Below are 20,649 nucleotides of genomic sequence, written 5' to 3'. Positions count from 1 at the left end.
GAAAACATCACAAATATCGTCATCCAAAAAGTCCCAATCCCCAAAGAATCCCTCAGAATTTGTCATCTGCACTTCCATGACAACAAGGACGACTGACACATTCCATGCTACAATATGGGATCGCCATTCTAAACTCACACATGAATGAAGGATGGGGCCAAAATTAGGACTGTAGTCGACTGAAAAAATTATTGGTGGACTAAAGACATGTGCTTCTGATCGATTACTCAACTAAAAGGGGGCGTGGCAAAAGCTCTCAAAACTATTACTTATCTCTATGTATTTATTTTATTTATTTATTTATTAGTTTATTTGAATAGGGACAATGCACATTAATCGACATTTCTGTAAATGCGCCAGTATTAGCTATACAGCTAGTTTCCAACTGCAGTCCCTATGGCAAGATGTAAAATGCCACCACACATAAAATACAAGATTATAAAAAGTTAGTTTGGTAATTAGTAAAATGTTTTAAAAGTTAGTACAGGTAAGTAGGCAATTAGTAAAACACTGTGATACAGACAGACAAAATCTACAGACAACACAGAACAGATGAGGCTGGCAGGCAGCACATGGCAGCACAATTTCACATTTGATGATCACAGGCTTGATTCAGAAGTAACCATTTTTTCACCATGATTTTAAAAGTCCTGAGTGACTCCACGCTTCTGATGTGAGGCGGGACAGTGTTCCAAAACTGGACCGCTCGAACTGAGAAAGCAGATTGGCTAAATGAGCTTTTTCTCAGAGGCACAACTAGATTGTTTGAGGCAGCAGCTCTGGTGTTTCTACCACTCTGTGTAAAAAATTTAGAGAGTGGAGGAGGAGCAAGGCCATGAAGAATTTTGAAGACCAAGTTAGCATCCTGAAATTTTACTAGACTGTCCCAATTTAAAAGTTTATGTTTGCTCAAGACTTTACAATGGTGATGGTGAAAAGGTTTCATATCCAGGACTTTGAGAGCCTGTTTATAGGCTGACTGGATTGGTTTCATTGTCGTCTTGCAACCCTGAGACCAGGAGGTGACACAGTAGGTCAGGTGAGGCATTATCATTGCATTAAAAAATAAATTTGCAGCTTCTTGGTTTAAATTATGCCTGATATGTCTAAAATTTGCTATATTTAGTTTCACTGTTTGGGTGGCCTTCTTTACATGTTGTTTAAAAGTAAGATTTGAATCTAACACAACACCCAAATATTTATATTGTGTCACGATACTTATTTTCTTACCCGCAACAACAACATCAGGATTTGGGTAAGTTGATGGTCTTTTTGTAAAAAACATGCATTCAGTTTTTTTTACATTGAGATGAAGACATGATCCAGTCAGATTCAGACAGTTTTTTAGCAGTTTCATCTTTGTTTTTTTCCATGTACATAGATCACAGTGTCGTCTGCGTACATTTGTACCTCACATCCAGTGCACACTGTAGGCAAATCATTGATGTAAAGACTGAACAGAATTGGTCCCAGGATAGATCCCTGGGGGACTCCAACATTGTATGCCAGATGAGATGACAGTGTGTTATTAACTTTAACTGCTTGTGTTCTATGTTGTAAGTAAGATTTGACCCAATTTACAGCATCTGGTGAGAAATTAAATTGTGCTAATTTTGAGATGAGAATTCTGTGATTAATTGTGTCAAATGCCTTTTTCAAGTCAAGGAAAATGGCACCGACCACACCCCCTTTGTCCATTTTAGATTTTACACTTTCAATGAGAAAACAGGTAGCTGTGTCGGTGGAATGATTGGTTTTAAAGCCAAACTGCAAGGGGTGCAGTCTGTATGGTGAGTTATTGAGGTGGCACAGAAGTTGGTCTGCAACACACCTCTCAGCTATTTTTGATACCACGGGCAAAATGCTGATAGGTCTGAAATTTGTGACCTCATTCGCATTTCCCGACTTGAAAATTGGTGTAACAATGGCTGGCTTCCACATCATTGGGCACAAGGATTATTTAGTATCACAAGGATTATTTAGTATCTGACCCAAACTGCACTAACAATACTACACCTGCACAGGAGTTCATGCAAAATCTATTATTTATGCAGAAAAAACTACCAAGAAATCTTCAGCTAACTCACTCACTTTTCCTTCTAATCTAAATAAAAAGATTAGCCAACTAAGAGGATAATCGAATAAGTTACCATCGACTGATTAATCAACTAAGGGACTGAAGGGCTACAGCACTAGTACAAATGCTCTTCTCATTTTAACTCCATATCAGGGAATCAAACCCAACACACTTTTCTGTTCTCAGGTGTGAGGACAGAGCAGGACCTGTATGCACGCCTCATAGACTCTGTCACCAAACAGGTGTGTGCTACTACACCTCCTCCCCCTCTACACCTCCTCTCCTCCCGCGCTATACCTCTTCTGTTCCTCCTCTAAACCACTACTCCTCCTCTGCTCGATTGCTCTTCCTCTGTACTTCCTCTAACCCTAGCTGCTCGTCCTCTGTTCCTGCTCTTCCTCCTCTGTACCTCCTTTTCTCCCCCTCTTCTCCAGTTCAGTCCCTCCTCTACACCAATGCTCCTTCTCTACACCCTATCTCCCTCTATTCCATTCACAACCCTCCCCTAGTCTCACTCTCCTCCTCTTCCTCTGCTCTTTCTCTGTTCTCCTGCTGTCACTCTCCTCCTCAGGACCTCCTCTGCTCTTCCTCTGTTCCCCTGGTCTCACGCTCCTCCACTTCCTTTCTCCTCAGCACCTCCTCTGCTCCTCCTCTGTTTCCTTGGTGTCACTCTCTTCCTCAGCACCTCCTCTGCTCCTTCTCTGTTCCGCTGGTCTCACTCTTCTCCTCTTCTTCTTCCTTTGTTTCCCTGGTCTCACCCTCCTCTTCCTTCTCTCCCCTCAGCACCTCCTCTGCTTCTCTTCTACAACTCCTTTGCTCCTCCTCCATTTCCCTGGTCTCACTCTCCTCCTCTTCCTCTCTCCTCAGCACCTCCCCCACTCCTGTATTCCCCTGGTCTCACCCTCCTCTTCCTCTCTCCTCAGCAACTCCTCTGCTTCTCTTCTACGTCTCTTCTATTCCTTCTTTGTTTCACTGGTCCCTCTCTCCTCCTCGGTTCTTCCTCTAATCCGCTGATCTCACCCTCCTCCTCTTCCTCTTCTCTCTTCAGCCCATCTCATACGAGGGACAGAACAAGAATCCGGAGATGTGCCGTGTGCTGCTCACTCACGAAGTAATGTGCAGGTCAGTGGAGACAAGAAGGAATATGAAGATTATTATCATCCAACTAATCTGTCTTTGGTTTACTGCATAAAGCTCTAAACTCTTAAGCTCTAGTGTTTAAACAATTACAGTTTATGTGCTTGTATAAACTGAACTACTGATTAGACCTGATTTTTACCGACTTAAAAATGTGAAAAGAAACAGAAGTAGTTCCTTTTAACTGATATGCAGTGGTCCTCACTTAGCTTATGCATTCTGAGCATCCTAATTATTCAGCACGATTAATTCATAAGAGGTCAGAGCAGAGTTTTCAAACAAAAGTAAATTTAAGCTAACCACAACTACTTCATGGTTTGCGGACATTAAAAATACAATATAATGTTTAATCCCAATCATAACCCAGTTATGCAACATCAACCACTTTGCAATGATGGCTAAGCTTTAGCAGATGGTTATGTTTGACCATATGCTTTTTCAAAATCAGGCCTGTGTCAGGTTTAGGAACAAGTACTTTGGTTAAGGTTTGGGATTTCAGAATCAGAATCCTTTTATTGCCATCGTTTGTGAACACAGTTCACAAACTAGGAACTTACTTCGGTGATAAAGTGCAACATAAAACACACTGAATAAATACGAATACAAATAAGGGCATGCACAAAGTTAAAAAAGATATGCTTAAAAAAATCAAATAAAATACTTTAAGGTAGAAAATATATACAACAGCAGCATCAGAACAACAGTGCAAACATGACTTATTAAAGTGACTGGTATTATAAAGTATCCAGTTTTGTGCAGATGTTATAAAGTGTTCATGAGACAAACGCCAGAGGGGAAGAAACTGTTCTTATGACGAGAGGTTTTGGTCCCAATGGACAGTAGCCTCCTGCCAGAGGGAAGTGGCTCAAATAGTCCATGTCCAGGGTTAGAAGTGTCAGCTGCTATACGGCCTGCTCACCCCCGAGTCCTGGAGAGGTACAGGTCCTGTAGTGATGGAAGGCTGCAGCCAATCACCTTCTCAACAGAGCACACAATGCGCTGCAGTCTCTGTCTGTCCCTGGCAGTGGCCCCAGCGAACCACACAGTGATGGAGGAGGTGAGGATGGACTCAATGATGGCCGTGTAAAACTGCACCATCATCTGGACCGACAGCTTGCGTTTCCTCAGCTGCCGCAGGTAAAACATCCTGTGCTGGGCTTTCTTGATGAGGGAGCTGATGGTCGGCTCCCACTTGAGATCCTGGGTGATGCAGGTGCCCAGGAAGCGGAAAGAGTCCACAGTGGTGATGGGGCAGTCCGTCAGGGTGAGGGGAGGCAGGAAGGCTGTGACTTTCCTGACACCAGGACACCAGCCGGTCCACCTCCCTCCTGTAGGCAGACTCATCGCCGTCCGAGATGAGTCCAATGAGGGTGGTGTCATCCGCAAACTTAACCAGTTTGACGGAGTAGTGGCTGGAGGTGCAGCAGTTAGTGTACAGGGGGAAGAGCAGGGGAGAAAGTACACAGCCCTGTGGAGATCCTGAACCAAATCACCAGGGTGACCGTACGTGGCCCCATCTTGGATCTTTTTTCAAAAAAAATTTGTGACAGGTTTGCTAACTGGATCCTGGCAGAACTGTTTTATAATCAGCAGACAGCACGTAGTGGTTTCATTTTGCCCCCAAAACTGCTTTTACAACATATCTGTACTGGCACAAGACAAATTTTGCTTTATTGTATAAAAACTCTGTTAGAGCTGCTATAAATGTGTTCAGGAGGATAGGCTCAGGTTGTCATATTGTCATCTTATTAAAGGATAGTTGGGGGTTTGACCTCAGCTCTGACCTGTGCAAGCAGTGGTTGGTCCCATGGCCAGGTGTATAGAATAACGGTATATCAAATTTATGCATTTAAAAGTGGAACCAATAGTTGAATATTTTCGCCATTTCTTTCTCCTGTAAAAGTGCCCAAGTTCTGTGTGGAGTTACCTCATCTTCTCCATTTGTCATAAAATGTGCAACAGGATTCTCCAAGCTTTGGTGCTTGCTCACAATCTGGAGAAGGGACAGCTCCTGATAGTTGTTCCAGTAACTTTGAAAGATGGCTCTAATGGAAAGGACAGCTTTCATTACAGTCTAGTCTACCTAAAACATTACCTACAAGCCAAAATCCAAGCGGTGAAAGGGTGATGGGGCAGAAGGGTTTAGTGAGAGCAGTGACCTGGGCTCTAAGGGGTTATCCTGGGGTAGACTCTGGGGGCTGGCTCCCTCACCATTGTGCGTGGGTGCGGCAGATGCCTGAGCGGGACTCACAGCTGGCTAATAACACAGAGCCAGGCAGAGGGCACAGCTGGGGACTGGGCTGTGTGGCGGGGGTAGGGGCGCAGAGGACAGGGGCAGGGATGCTCCGCACAGGCCCAGCACTGGGCAGGCACGGCAGATGGCTTGGGGAGGGGGCACTTTTGTTATGCAGCCGAGGGGACAGGAGTGCTGACGAATGGGGCTGTGTGTGTTAATGGGAGGGTGGGGGTATGTGGGGAGGGGCTGGTTTGATTTGGAAATCAATGTGACAGATTGCCGGGCGGCTTTTCTCCCTCAATGGGCTCTCTCTGTTTGTTCGAGTGTTGTTGTACCTTTTCTTCCTGCACTCCTCTTTTGTGTGGCCCCTCCCCTCACAGGGGCCTCCTTTGTGGGGGCCGGGTGTGGGGCCGGGTGCGGATCGACTCCAGGGCCCGGAGCATGTGGTGGCTGCCCCTTCTGTTGACTTTTCTCTGTCTTTGTGTGCGTCTGTTCTCAGCCGCTGTTGTGAGAAGAAGAGCTGTGGCAACCGCAATGAGACGCCCTCTGACCCGGTCATCATTGACAGGTAAGAGCCTGCCCCCGAGCAGGGCTTGTTCCAGCCAATCAGCACGTACACTCCTGTACTGGCCAATCAGCATGCACACACACCTGTACGATCAGCGCGCACATTTGTACCAGCCAATCAGCATGCAGACACACACACCTGTACCGGAACCCATATAGTATACAGGATGTTGAATTTTATGGTCATGTTGTAGTCCTGCATTTCTCCTCTTTCACTACTGCTTTAGTCCCAGTTTGAACCTGGTTTAGTGCCATGAAATTTACTATGAAATCTAACTTGGTAGAGAAAGAAAGAGCCATACTTGCCCCCCTTCAGGAGTAACTTTCCTCATAAGTGCCATGATAAAGCATTGCCTCTGCTGTATATGAGTTACACCTGCCCTCCTCTCCTGCTCTGTCCTCCTGCCTGCTCCTGTCTGCTCCTGCCAACTCCTGTCTGCTTCTACCTGCTCCTGTCTGCGCCAGTCTGCTCCTACCTGCTCCTGTCTGCTTTTACCTACTCCTGCCTGTTCCTGTCACCTCCTGTCTGCTCCTACCTAATCCTGTCTGCTTCTACCTGCTCCTATCTGCTCCTGCCAGCTCCTGCCTGCTCCTGTCTGCTTTTACCGGCTCCTGTCTGCTCCTCTCTGATTCTACCTGCTCCTGTTTGCTTCTACCTGCTCCTGTCAGGTCCTGTCTGCTTCTACCTGTTCCTGTCAAGTCCTGTCTGCGCCTGTCTGCTCCTGCCTGTGGTCCGGCACTCACATGTGCTAAGCGTTGTGCTGACAGATTGTGATCCCGCTTTAATGGTGCTGTGTGAGGGCTAGCACGTTCAGGGCATTTATCATGTCCAAGCCTTCACTCGTTTGGTCTCATCATGTAGGCTGTAGATTTTTTTTCTCAGGTTTGATATTTTGTCATAATTTCCATGAAAAATCTGATGTGTGAGACCTTGAAAATGTAGTTTGATATGCAGATCAAATCCAAGCATAGCAAAAGTGGCTAAGTGCTAATTATCTTGTTATTGCAAATGTTTTGCTAATTTTAACTGTTCCAAAGCAGCGATGGAGTAGGTGTAGCGCTCCAGTTGTCAGTTTAAATCTCATCCTAGCTCATTCTATCTTTGTGTCCCTGAGCAGTACACTTCATCTACCACTTCTTTCTACTAACAATAAATGTGGTTGGTTGCAACAGGAAGGGCATCAAGGTTAAAAACTAGAAAATCTATCCACTCCCAAAGTATTAAAACTTTATTCACTATCACGTTAGAGTAATTGAGAATAATAATTAAAAAGTTCATGTCATCCGGGTGGGTGGTGAGTCTCTGCCCCAAGTGGAGGAGTTTAAGTATCTCGGGGCCTTGTTCACAAGTGAGGGAAGGATGGAGCGTCAGACTGACAGGTGGATCGGTGCAGCGTCTGCAGTGATGCGGTCGCTATATCGGTCCGTTGTGGTGAAGAAGAAGCTGAGCCGGAAGACGAAGCTCTCGATTTACCGGTCAATCTACGTTCCTACCCTCACCTATGGTCATGAGCTCTGGGTAATGACCGAAAGGACAAGATCGCGGATACAAGTGGCAGAAATGGATTTCCTCCGCAGAGTGGCTGGGCGCACCCTTAGGGATAGGGCGAGGAGCTCAGTCACACAGGAGGAGCTCGAAGTAGAGCCGCTGCTCCTACATGTTGAGAGGAGCCAGCTGAGGTGGCTCGGGCATCTGCTCAGGATGCCTCCTGGACGCCTCCTTAGGGAGGTGTTCTGGGCATGTCCCACCGGGAGGAGGCCCCGGGGAAGACCCAGGACACGCTGGAGGGACTATGTCTCTCGGCTGGCCTGGTAACGCCTTGGGATCCCACCGGAGGAGCTGGAGGACGTGTCTGGGGTGAGGGAAGTTTGGGAGTCCCTGCTTAGACTGCTGCCCCTGCGACCCGGCTCCGGATAAGCGGAAGAAAATGGATGGATGATGGGAGTTCATGTCACTCAAAGGTGCACTATGTAACTTTTCTTGTGGAGGATCTGCCACCTGTTTGTCTCCCTGATGTTATGGCTTTGCCTGGAATGTTCCACAGTACAGCATTAAACTTAAACCATCAGGCCAAGTTACTGGTCAGATCTGAGAAGAGGCAACCCCGCTCAAAATAAGATTGCATGTATCTTTGAGCAATAAAAACACATGGAAAAAGCATATCTGGCTTTACCCTCCACCAGAGAGGTTATATAGTGCCAGAGGTACTACATTTGCTCAATTTTATTTACTTGAGTAACTTTTTAAAGAAAGTCTACTTTTTAAAGAAAGCAACATACTTTTACGTCTGCTTGAGTAGTATTCTTACTGTAGTAAAGGCACTCTTGTAAATGTTTTGGTTCGTGTAGTTCATACGTGCATTTTACTTCCACTTTTCAATTTCCTATTTCCAAATTTCATAGTTTGAGTCTTAGAGTTCTAGCACAAAATTATAGGGCAGTCCACTCAAAATGTTAACCGGTTTTGTTTCCAGAATGCTATTTTCAACTTTTTTGATTAATCCTCTGCCTGTTCCATATATTTTAGCAGCTTAGCGTTGATTAGCCTTCCATTAGCTTCACACCTGCTAGCCACGTTCCCTCCTGTGCGGCCCCATTCACATGTGGCCCCTCACATGCAGTCCCTGGCATGTGCTAACTGCCGCGCTGACAGACAGTTACGGCGCAGTAATGTAGCGCGCCGAGGACTTGCACGTCCTGGGGATTTGTCCACTCTTTGCTCTCTGGATCCCATTAAACATAGTGATAAATACTGCAATGTCCCCTACCCCCTCACCCCCTGATCTTCTGCTTCTGTGGGTGATTTGAGGTTCGCATACTGTATAGTGCGTCACAAGGCCTTTTCAGTCTCTGTTTCGTTCAGGCTGGCTGCTCGCTGACAGAATGTCTCTGAGGAGCACTCTTCAAAATGGTTTTCATATAAAGGGAGGGGAAAGGAAAGTTGCTATTTTGGGCGAGTTTGGACTTGGTTGTTAGACCTAGATAGACCTGGTTTAGTCCTGGTTCAATCTTAGATCCAGAGTTGAGACTTGGTGTAGTCCTGGTTCAGACTTATATAATCATCTATTGGTGTTGCCTGATATATCCACAGCTATTGCCTTATAGGGAGCTGTACCAGAAGACACAGAGATATAATGTAATAAACAGTCCCAGCTCAGTACTAGTTTAGTCACAGTTTAGTCCTTGTTTAGTCCTGTTTTGGTTCTGCTATGGCCCTGGTTTAGTCCTGCTTTAGTCCTGGTTTATTGCCAGTTTAGTCCTGGTTTATTGCCGATTTGGTCTTGCTTTAATAATAAATAATAATAATGGCTTACACTTGTAATGCGCTTTTCAAAGCCTCTCAAAGCGCTACACTATAGTCATTATCATTCATTTTCTTTAGCCCTGCTTTGGTCCTGGTTTAGTTCTAGTTTAGACATATTTTAGCCCTGGTTTAGTACTGGTTTGGTCTTTGTTCATTCCTGCTTTGGTCCTGGTTTAGTCCTGGTTTGCTCCTGGTTTGGTGCTTGCTTAATGCCAGTAAATTCTGGTTTAGTGCTTGTTTGGTGTTGGTTTAGTCTTGTTTTAATCCTGCTTCAGTCCTGGTTTAGTCCTGTTTAGTGCCAGTTTAGCCCTGGTTTAGTTTTGCTTTTCAAAGATGTCTGTGTAGACCCTCAGTCGCCCAGGTCTTATCCATAGCAAAAAAAGAAGTTCAAATCTGTCAACTGTACAAATCGTTGTAGGAGTGAAGACCTTTCACTGCTCATCCAACCTGCAAGGGCCGTTCGATGCCGCTTGTGGCTTTAATTAATTCATTTTTTCTTCTTCTTCTGCTCTTTGAGCAGGAATTTGACCCCCTGAACATATTCAAAAACTCACCAAATTTTGCCCAAAATTCAGGTCTGCTGAAAAATTTATTTTTTTATATGTTGCATAATAAAAAAATGGCACGACAGTGCCCCCTGCAAAAGCCAAAATACATTACGTCAATGGGAGATGTCAACTTTGCCGTAGAGCCACGGAATTTGGTACACATGTTCATCAAGTGATGCTAAACAAAAATTATTATTATGGCCTCCCATTGATTTCCATTCATTTTAGCAGTAATAAATACGGCCCATGCCTGCGGTATGGGTGCTTGGGTAGAGCTCGATGCCAGGAGTGTGTTTGGGGACATAAGCGCTTTGCGCTACCTTTGTCAACATTGAGTCAATGGGCTTTAGCCATGCACTCGTTGCGGAAGCAATAGGCCCTCTGCCCTTTAGGAGGTCGGTTCTAATAAATAAACAAACAAAAATAATAATAATTTTAGCAAAAACAATATATCCGATAACATTACAATGACATATTATACGTTTTTTGAAAGCTCTTGACTTTCCCCACGTCACAGTGGGGTCAATGGCTGACGTGCCCATCATTCGCCATGGCGTGGGGGTCACCCATTGACCTCCCATTGATTTCCATTCATTTTAGAGGTAATAAATATGGCCCATGCCTGCGGCATGGGTGCTTGGATAGGGCTCAACGCCAGGAGTGTGTTTGGGAACATGTGCGCTTCACGCTGCATTTGTCAACATTGAGTCAATGGGCTTCGCCTGCCTACGGCATGGGTCGCTAGGATACTGGAGTCAGGGCAGGGGGCGATGGGGCACATGAAGTTGCGCGCTTCACGAGCAACTTTGTGAAAACAGACTGCAATGATGAGTGCACTCATCATTGTGGAAGCAATAGGCCCTACACCCTGTATGGGCTCAGGCCTAATAACATATACTCAGAACCTCCACAAAGCTCTAGACGCCCCCTCAAACAACACAGTACATTTCCTTCGTAATTCTTTGTAGTTTTTCAGATAATTTTTGCCCAAGTCCATCCAAACAACTGTGTTTCTCATTTGAATCCTGGTTCTTCACCTGAACACAGCCTGGGCTATGTGAGGAGTGTTATTCCTGAATCCGAAGCCAGAGGAGGGTCATTGATTTGGGGATGTATGACCTGCGTACAATCTAATTGCACAGGCCATATCCGGCTAACACTTCTGCTAATCCCCAAGTCCAGAGGGAGCGCTCTATTAGCAGCAGTTCATTTGCGATAAGCCAATAGGAGTATGGTTTGTTTGCAGTAAGCCAATAGGAGCGAGACTGCATTGACCTCTAGTCTCACCTCACATGCACTGGGCTATACTGTACAAACTCTATATAATATGAAGTGTTAATAATCGCATACATTACATAGCTTTTGTTTTGTACTGACTGAATTGGAGATTTCTGAAGTGCATGACTACTCATATTAAAACAGAGGTAACATTATTATATGCATAAGATTTTGCAATAAATAAATACATACCGGTAAATAAATATTGCTGCCTTCCCATATTTTTTTATTTTTTTAAGCTTTTCTGAACATATTGACGCTTGCAGTGAAAACATAATATTTACCACCATTGTTATCCCACCAAAATAAGCCATATATGCACTTTGAACCCACTTCAGGTCTTAATTTCAGCTTTCTTGCTAACTCCAAATGCTCAATTCCACTTTGTGATTTCATTAAGTGGTGCTCCTACATGTCAGAATCATTCATATTATGTCTGTTTAATGAAGAAAAACATATAAAATATTTGCAGTTTCTTATAGATTGAGCAAGAGGAGCAAGAGGAGAGTAATTTCAAGTGAAAGTTCAGAAATGTTGTTTTTTGTTTACATTTAGAGAATTTAGATATTTTACGGTAGAATAATGTCCTCAACAGAATATCCTGAAATCTTATCAAACTTGCTAACACTTCAGTTTAAACTGTAATGTGTTCAGTGATTCATGACTTTTATTAGTCAAATGTAAATCTTCATTCAAAAACATTAAAAAAGATTTTTTCTTCTGCTCTAATGCTTCTTCTGCTGAACATACTCAAACATGATTCCATATAAGCCATATGTTTGTATATCTGTATGTATGCATATCTAATAAGTGGGGTAGTGAATGACCTCCTCTATGACCTCTCCCTGGTCCCTGCTTGCTCCTCAATTATTCATGTTTGTAGGTGCATATAGGAGTATGTGTGTGTGTGTGTGTATGTATATATATATATATATATTTATATTTATATTTAGTTATTTATTTATTCATTCTTTTTTTACTTTTATAAAAAAAAAAAAAATTCAAGCCTGGTTAAAGTTAGTCTGCTTTTGCCTTAACATGCAAAACCTCCGAGATGCAGCTGAAATACTGTTAATTCCAAATTTTCTGATACAATGCATGTTTTAGTGACAAATTTGCCACTAAAAATACACATGTTTAAACTGTAAATCGTAGCCCAACTTTTTTGTCATAAGCAAACTGTCTGAAGGTCCCATGAACCTAACACCAATACCCCTCCCCTTGTGTGGCTGCATCTAATTTGACCATAATTAGTGGGTGTCATTAGAGCACCCATACCCAAGCAGCAGGGACTTAGCAATTCCCCAAGCGGCCCCCCGCCCAAACCCCCACTTTTCTAATCTTCTCTCCATATTGTTTCACTTACCCCCCCTCCCCTCTCCCTCTGTTTGGTGGGTCTAATCCGGTTCCTGCAGTGAAAGCTGAGGGCCACATCACGGCTGATCCAGGGGCAGGACAAAAGGGACTGCTCTGCAGAGTTTGGAGGGCAGCGGGGCGGAAGAGAGAAGGGGGGGGCATCGAGTAGTTTAGAGGAGAGCTAAGGTGACTTCTGCTCTCACTTTAATGACTGGAGTTATCTTGTGCTGGGCTTAGGCAGTCAAAATAAATACTCAAGTACATTTACAAGCAACATGTAACAAAATATAACAGTTAAGATTGTTGACATTTTATCTTAAAGGTGCTGTACCTGATCTTTAAAACATGAAAAAACAGAATTTGTTCATTTTAAATGCTTTGCAGTGGTCCAAAGTTATTCCTCTCTTACCGTATGCATTCTGAGCAACCACTCTCCATGATGAGTTTATAAGCACTTTTCCACAATTGTCAGAGACCAGAGCGGAGTTTTGCTGTAGCAGTAGCTAACAACAACCAACACAAAGCATGTTAACAGACACTTCCTGATGATCGTACCAAAAAAAAGGCTTTATAAATAATGCAGACATTACACACATTTTGCTCAAATACATGGTGAAACAATTGAATACAGGGCCTTTAACAGCAAATAAGCAATCCAGGCATTAAAAAGCACTATGTAACTCTTATGACTGAGGGTCTGCCACCTGCTTGTCTCCATGGAGATGTTATTGCTTTGCCTGGGATGTTCCACAATATGGCATTAAAAATAATCTCTCTTGCATTTATTCAGCAACAGGTGTCTTATTTCTTTGAAAAACATATAATAGTAATAATAATATTTTATTTATTTATTTATTTTTTATAAATGCCTTTCAAAAGACCCAAGGACACTCTACAGAACAAGATAAAAACTGGTGAAAAAGGAAACAAAAATTCAAAAACAATACAATACTAAACTGGCCTTTGTACCAATAACACAGAGATCTGTTAATAGCTGGATTATTAGCTAGTAACCTTTGACCTCTGTGGGAATATAATGTTCGAGGGCCAGCACTGGGCCCCGGGTTTATGGGCCCTCTACTGGTTTACAGTGCAGGCAGATGTCGTGCGTCGGCCATGTTGGAATGGGATCAATAGCTTGTGTCCAAATGTTGTCACAACAATAAAAACGCTATTGTGAAAATGAAAGTAAGAATAATGTTGTCACAATATTAAAATATCAAACTCGATTTTGATACTAAGGAATAGACTTGATACTCAATACTAATTCTGATACCACAATGATAATTACAAAAGATAGACGCATACTGGTCTATGTGGTTTTATAGTTGTTCTGATACAGCTCAAGATCATTCTAAAGCTATTCAGGATAGGTTCATTTCTGTCCTATGAATGTCCTCTTTCAATATCAATACCTGCTCAAATGAATATCTAGATTCCTAATGGTTTTAGTATCAACAGCTGGTACAGGAAGGGGCGGGGCCTGAGTTGATAAATGGCCGCTTCTATCTGTCTAATTGATTGTGTTTCTAGGAAGGGTCTTTTTTAACAAGCCCCCGCTCCCAGACCTGAGGAATAATCAATACCAGTTTCCCCAATATTGTCGATATCCTGGAGCACTCAAGCACAACAATACAAACAGTGGAGCCATGTTAAACACATGTCCTACATTATATATTTCACTACTTCATTTAGTACTTCATACATAAATATATGAGTTTTTTGAATTGGTATGATGGTAGTTGATGGTTCTACTCGCAGGTGGCTATAGAAAACCATCTGCTATTAATCTGTGCTGTTATGCATCGACCACCTCAAGATCACGTTGGTGTGGAACCAGGTGTGGCTTAGGAGGTCCAGATCAATGCATTTCACCAATGTTAGTGAAGATGTGAAAATAAATGGTTTCTTAAATAGACTGCCTTATTGGAAATTGACCAGAATAGCTATTGCTGATGGGGGTCAAAATACTGCACTTAGATCTATTTTACACAAGTAATCGCAATATATAACTTTTGTGGTTAATGGTCCAATTGTTTGTCTCCATGTTATGAGATGTTATTGACTTGGCTGAATGCTGAATATTGACTTTCCATGGACATAGATATTTTTAATTGTATATTCTAATGTAGCTACATGAAAAAGAAGGGGATTTATCACAATTTAGCCCCACATTTATTTTATTTTTTTAAATAGAAAGATTTAAATTGAATCAAAGTCAAATTCTGAATGATCTAAAATACAGAATAGAAAATTATTTAGGCATTCCAACTATATCTAATATGTCTTATTCTGTGTAATAGGTGCTAACTCTTTAGAGTTAGTTTAGACCACATGTGTCAAACTCAAGGCCCACGGGCCAAATGTGGCCCTCCACATCATTTTATGTGGCCCTCAACAGGGTAAATTAAAAAGATGATGGTCTTAAAATGTCATATGGCACAGTTACATAGCCATATTTTTACATCTAGGCAAATGCGTATACAACATTTGTAACTTGAATAAGTAATGAACACAGAAATAGTTAATTAACAAGTTTAAAAAGTAGTTATTTATTTTACATCTGGCCCTTTGAGAGCAACCATTTTGCTGATGATGCTGATGTGGCCCTCAATGAAAATGTGTTTGACACCCCTGGTTTAGACCTTTGCAGTCATGTTCCGAAATGTCCCTGTGTGTCAAATGCCCTCCCTGTGTCTCCATGGGGTCTTAGGTCTAAAAGCTGCTAACTCTGTATTTTAGACTTATACAATCATGTTCTGAAATGCATATGATTTTTTGATTGGAACTCAGAACTCAGAAATAATTCGTTATAAAAAAATAAAAAAAATAAAAATTCCCAAAGTAATTGCAAAATAATACAATGTCTTATAAAATTATTCCATGATTGCTCACGGCTTTCTCTGGCACCGCCACAAAAATCTACAAACCAAAACAGTCATTGAATTGATGGTTGTTTTGTGAAAATATAGTCCGGGAGCTTAGTGATAGCCTAACATGAGAGAATGCTTCTGGGAAACAGCGGAATTCAACCTTCGACTCTGTGAGTATGGAACAGAATGTATCCTTCTGCAGAATGCTAACCATGCTAAGCGCTAACTGTGTGTAACATGATGTGGTCAGGCGGGTGGACAGGGAACAGATGGTGTGAGTGACACTACGGCAGCCTCACAGGGACATTTGCATATAGCAGCACATTATAGATTTAGAAAGCTGGGACGTCATTGTCATTGTTGTGGAACCGACCAAAGCAGGTAGATGAGATGTGCCGATGAGTTTATTTTGAGGATTTAACTGTGAGAAATCTGGTATATTTTCACCAGATGCCCTTCCTGTCTCAATCAGCCAGGGACATGTCAATAACATGTATTTGGTTTTAGTTTTTTTCTGATTCATAAGTTTCATTAACTACAAGTATTGCAGCTGCTAGACATAATTGATAGAGTTTACTTACAATATAGATTTTTCCATCCAAAACAGTACTACCATATTTCTGACATTTTGATGTAACTTGTGCTTTATTTGTGTCTTAAAGCTCTTCTTTCAGCACAGCTTTTGAGTATATATCTTTTCCAATTCTAAATGAGTTAACAAGAAATCCTTGATTTGCTGTGATTTGGTGGATTAGTTGTTTCAGTCCTCTATTTGTGTAAGAACAAAAAAGAAATATGTAAATATAAGTGATAGTGTAACGTTCTGGGGCTGTAAAGTCAACTGCATGATTCCATGGAAACAGAAAGATAAAACCATGCTTCAGAACATTTTCCATAAAGACAGATACATTTTATGCCATACTGTGTAATATTATAGCCAAAGAAACAACATTTCCACAGAAAAAACAGGAAGAGGCCAAATAAGAGACAGGTTTGTGGAGTTGCTGGCCCACTCACAGTAAGGAGCGTGTTTTTCTAAAATTTTCAGTGCAATAAACACTACTATGAAAAAAAAGCTTTTATTTTAGTAAAAAAAAAAGTTACATACTGGAGCTTTAAAGTTAAACTATGTAACTTTTCTGATGGAGCGTCACCACCAATTTGTCTCCATGGAGATTTTATTGCTTTGGCTGGAATGTTCAGCAGTATGGCATTAAACATATGGAGACAAATCTTTTTCCCCACAAAATCTCAAACAAAGCTGAAACAAAATTTGACTGAGAACACAGAGCTTTTGTGCCCTCTTTGTGGTGTGGCTGGAGATAATGAAACCTTGGTTTAACATTTGGATATTTGTTATGGGTGAACTTAGAAAATCAGGATCACACCGTACATTCTCCAAAACAAGCAATACTTTTAGTTATAAGAACACTAGAGCTCTTGGCCCAGCACACACTGTAGCTGTTTGCGTCTTGTCTCTTCCGTTTACTTCTCTGGACATTTTCACAGTTCAGGCCCTGACATCATGAGTGTGAGGTGCAGCTCAGAGGTGACAGAGCACACAGTGGCTCCGGGGCCCCTCATGGCTCCTGTCAGCCCCTCTCTGGTCCTTGGTTTCATTCTCACTTCTGAATGTGTACTGGACCTGTCAGAATGCTTGATATTCTGGACGTACTGTAGCGGCCCCTCTCTCTCTCGCTCTCTCTGGCTCCCTTTCTCTGTCTGTCTGCATGTCACTCTGCCAGGGGCCCCCATGGGACCAGGCATCCCTGCGGTGCCAGGCTGCTCACTGGTCCAGTCGCTGCACTGGAGCTTGGCCCCATCCCCAAGACTCCACTCCATCCACTCCACACCCCCAGGCCCTGTCTTTCTGAGAGTTCTGACAGGGGCCGCAGGGACTGTCCACTGTCCCACCAGCGCAACGGCCTGGACACGTCCCACTGACTGACAGGGAGCTCACTCATGCACTCACTTTTAATATCAATAAAACAGAAAAGTCAAAAAGAGACTGAACCTAAAATTTCAGGTAGGACTGTCAGTGTGGTTTTGATTTGTTGGTAAAAGTCTATTGATACTTTGCTCTGACATCGTGCCAAGGGAGGATTGTTCAGCAGTTACTATAGTGACAGAATGCACACATTTCCAAACACAGCCTGATAAGTTTTTAAGAATGTTTAGGTGTTTCAAAATTTGAGAGCACCTAACTGAAAAAAATGGCTAATACTAATTATAGCTTGTGAGTTTAATATTGTTTGAGAGGGAGTTGTTTAACAGCACAAAATGAGCTCACCTGTACAAAATGAGCTCACTTGTTAATGGTTCAAATGTATTTGTAGTTGACATTACCATTCAGATAAAGTTTTATTACAACAGTGGCTCTCAAATGTTTGATGAAGTACCACCAAAGAAAAGATTTGGTTTTCCAAGTCCCACCAAATCTAAACCAGCTCTATATTAAAACTATTCCAGGTCTAATCTCAGGCTAAACCAGGCCTAGAATTGTACTACATCATTTATACGGTAGTTCTGAACAAGAACTGGACCCTCTAACTAAAGAACTGTCCAAGTACACTGAAACACTGTATTAAAATATCATAATACCAGTGATGTAACTGCTATGACAGTGGTGTTATAGAACGGTGAATTCATCCTTTTTGATTTAAACACAAACACGTGACTTTACAAAACCAAATATTGTATTCAATGTAAACTCCTGTAAATTAATAAAAGAAAGATCATTAATCAAATATCATATTGTGGAACATTCCACACAAAGCAATAACATTTTCATGACACAAGCAGGAAACAGATCCTCCTCCCACCAGAGAAGTTACATAGTACACATTTAAAGATTGTCTGAATGTAAGACCCTCAAACCAGAAGCTGTCTACTTCAGGTTTACACATTTGAATGAGGCTAAGGCTATCAAGCTAAGTGCCATTAGCCGTGAGTGGTCCCTGGTTCACTGCTGTGGCCCCTCACATTTGTCTCCTGCTAATGAGCCCCCCTCTGCAACCAGGCCTGTGCCCAGGCCGCTGGGGGATCACAAGGCCCATTAGGCTGATGTGAGGGCCCTTAGTCACAGATGGAGTGTGGGGCCCCTGTGCTCTGCTGGCTGTACTGATCAGGCTGTGTTAGCTTTGGCCCTGCTCAGACCTGTGTGTGTGTGTGGAGAGGTTGGAGATTCCACTAATGACTTAACCGGGCCCCTGCTGCCTTTGGGAAACCCTGGTTGTTTGTTTAGCCACTCTTCTGGAATCTGAAATCTGCAGTTTTATTTGTGTTCAGATTAGATCATGTTACAGAAGCCTTTAAGCATGTGGAAGAAGCACTCAGTTCTGTTAATTAGGTAAAAGTACAGATACTGGAGCAAAAAACCCACATAAAATACATAAAAATAAGTAAAACTATCACATGAAAATATCTACTTAAGTAAAAGTATTAAAGTATCTGTTTTAAAATGTACTTAAATAGTAAAAAGTGAAAGTATTTTGTGCTGATTATGAGATCTACAATAAAGCTTCAAATGTAGCAATTTTGCTGAATTTTGCTTTGTGCTTTGATTGTTTTTATTTGTAAATTTTTGTTTACTCAAATTATGAAGTTGATAAAAATAAACCCCCCTACCTTTTCAGCAGGTCTCAAATGGCAATAAAAGAAATCATTTTACTTTTCATTCCTGTTCAGAAAGAACTGGAGTAGAAAGTACAGATACATGCTCTCAGTCGGAGTAAATTAAACTTTAAAGTATCCACTTTAAAATATACTAAAGTACAGATACCTAAAAATGTTACTTAAGTACAGTTTGTAACTTTTTTTGCTCTGAATGGGCTTGCATCTCCACAAACCTGACTCTTATTGGGCCTGGAGGAAGCCCCCACACTCGTTTCCATGAAAATGTTGTTCCTTTGCATGCAGAATGTTCTGGTGTATGGTCTTAACTTACTATTTTCTTGAAATCATGCTCAAGACATACGGCATCCAGACAGTTACATACTGTACCTTTGGCATAAACAAAACAGACAGTCAAGTATTGCAATTTGGCACCCAAAACATAGTCAAATTTCTTCCTCCAATGTGTGAACTTGTCGCCAAAACCACATGGTCCATTAAAAAGACCCGAGTTAAGTCATTATCATTGGGTTACAGTGACAGATATGGAGAACATTTGGAGCGGGTAGCCAGTTCAGATCTTGTCCCTTAAATACATACATTTATTATGGGGTGGCAGAATTTCATACACATTTGCCTCCTGACTAGTCAGTTTCAAGTGGAAGAGCATCTGGTGTAAAACTGCCACAATTACCCTGAGACAGGTTCTTTGTAGCAACTCCAAGCCTAAAGGAAGCCAAAACTACCAAAGTTTGGGCTACATACTTTTCTGTTAGGTACATCTAACTATGGACCCCCACCGACATGAGTGCTTCCAGTCTAAAATAATGACAAGAGCATGCAGTATGGGCATGTACAGTATACGTTTTTTTCTATATTAATTGGTTGTCACGGACACCATATGGTTTTAATGCAGAAATGTTGACAAAATGTTCCCAAACTCTGCCGTATAGAATTTGAAAAAGTTTTTGCATCACAATCAAAGACATGTTATGTCTCTGGTATTCTACATGCAGGCGTGGAAGCCAAAAATTGCACTCAAGTCTAATGTTACTTCACTATCATAGTAGTACAAAGTATTTGTCCAAGAAATAACTATTACTTCTCTCTGCAAGTTTTTATTTTGATCCGATTCCAAGTAGTACTAGTAGTATTAGTAGTACAAGTAGTGTTATATTGATCTGATACCAATCCCAAAGCATTTTGTATTAACATGAATAAAAATTCCTTTACTTTAAACATTTTTATACGCTCATCACACAAACATACATCATACATACATACGCACATACATACATCATACATACATACGCACATACATACATCATGCATAGATATATACATACATACATACAAACATACACACACACACACACACACACACACCCACCCCACCCACCCACCTACACACACACACACACACACACACACCCACACACATTTCATTCACTCAGTTTTGAGTGATGTGATGTCATGTAGCATTAGTTGCAAGTTAGTTAGTTACCTTCTGTTCATTAGAGTGAGGCTGAAATTCTCCAAGTGATTCTATTGAGGGTGTATGGAGTTTAAAAATACAGCATAGCACTTCCTGTATTACCACATGACATCACACAGTGGAACATAGGATTTTCAGTTTGAGAGAAGAACTCAGGGTTTGTGAG

General features: G+C 41.9%; 1 protein-coding gene across 1 annotated transcript in view; it reads left to right on the top strand.

Moving 5' to 3' along the window:
• ebf2 (EBF transcription factor 2) overlaps window positions 1-20,649 on the top strand; it is a 60,958-nt gene that overhangs the window by 7,992 nt on the left and 32,317 nt on the right. The window contains exons 4-6 of the mRNA XM_033972709.2: window positions 2,264-2,319; window positions 3,126-3,199; window positions 5,950-6,018. Coding sequence (XP_033828600.1) covers window positions 2,264-2,319; window positions 3,126-3,199; window positions 5,950-6,018 — 199 coding nt within the window. The remainder of the gene's footprint in view (window positions 1-2,263; window positions 2,320-3,125; window positions 3,200-5,949; window positions 6,019-20,649) is intronic.

The sequence above is a fragment of the Periophthalmus magnuspinnatus genome, chromosome 9 (assembly GCF_009829125.3).
Source record: "Periophthalmus magnuspinnatus isolate fPerMag1 chromosome 9, fPerMag1.2.pri, whole genome shotgun sequence".
Lineage (NCBI taxonomy): Eukaryota > Metazoa > Chordata > Actinopteri > Gobiiformes > Gobiidae > Periophthalmus > Periophthalmus magnuspinnatus.
Note: the sequence above shows the minus strand (reverse complement) of the source record. Positions and strands in the feature narration are given on the sequence as shown.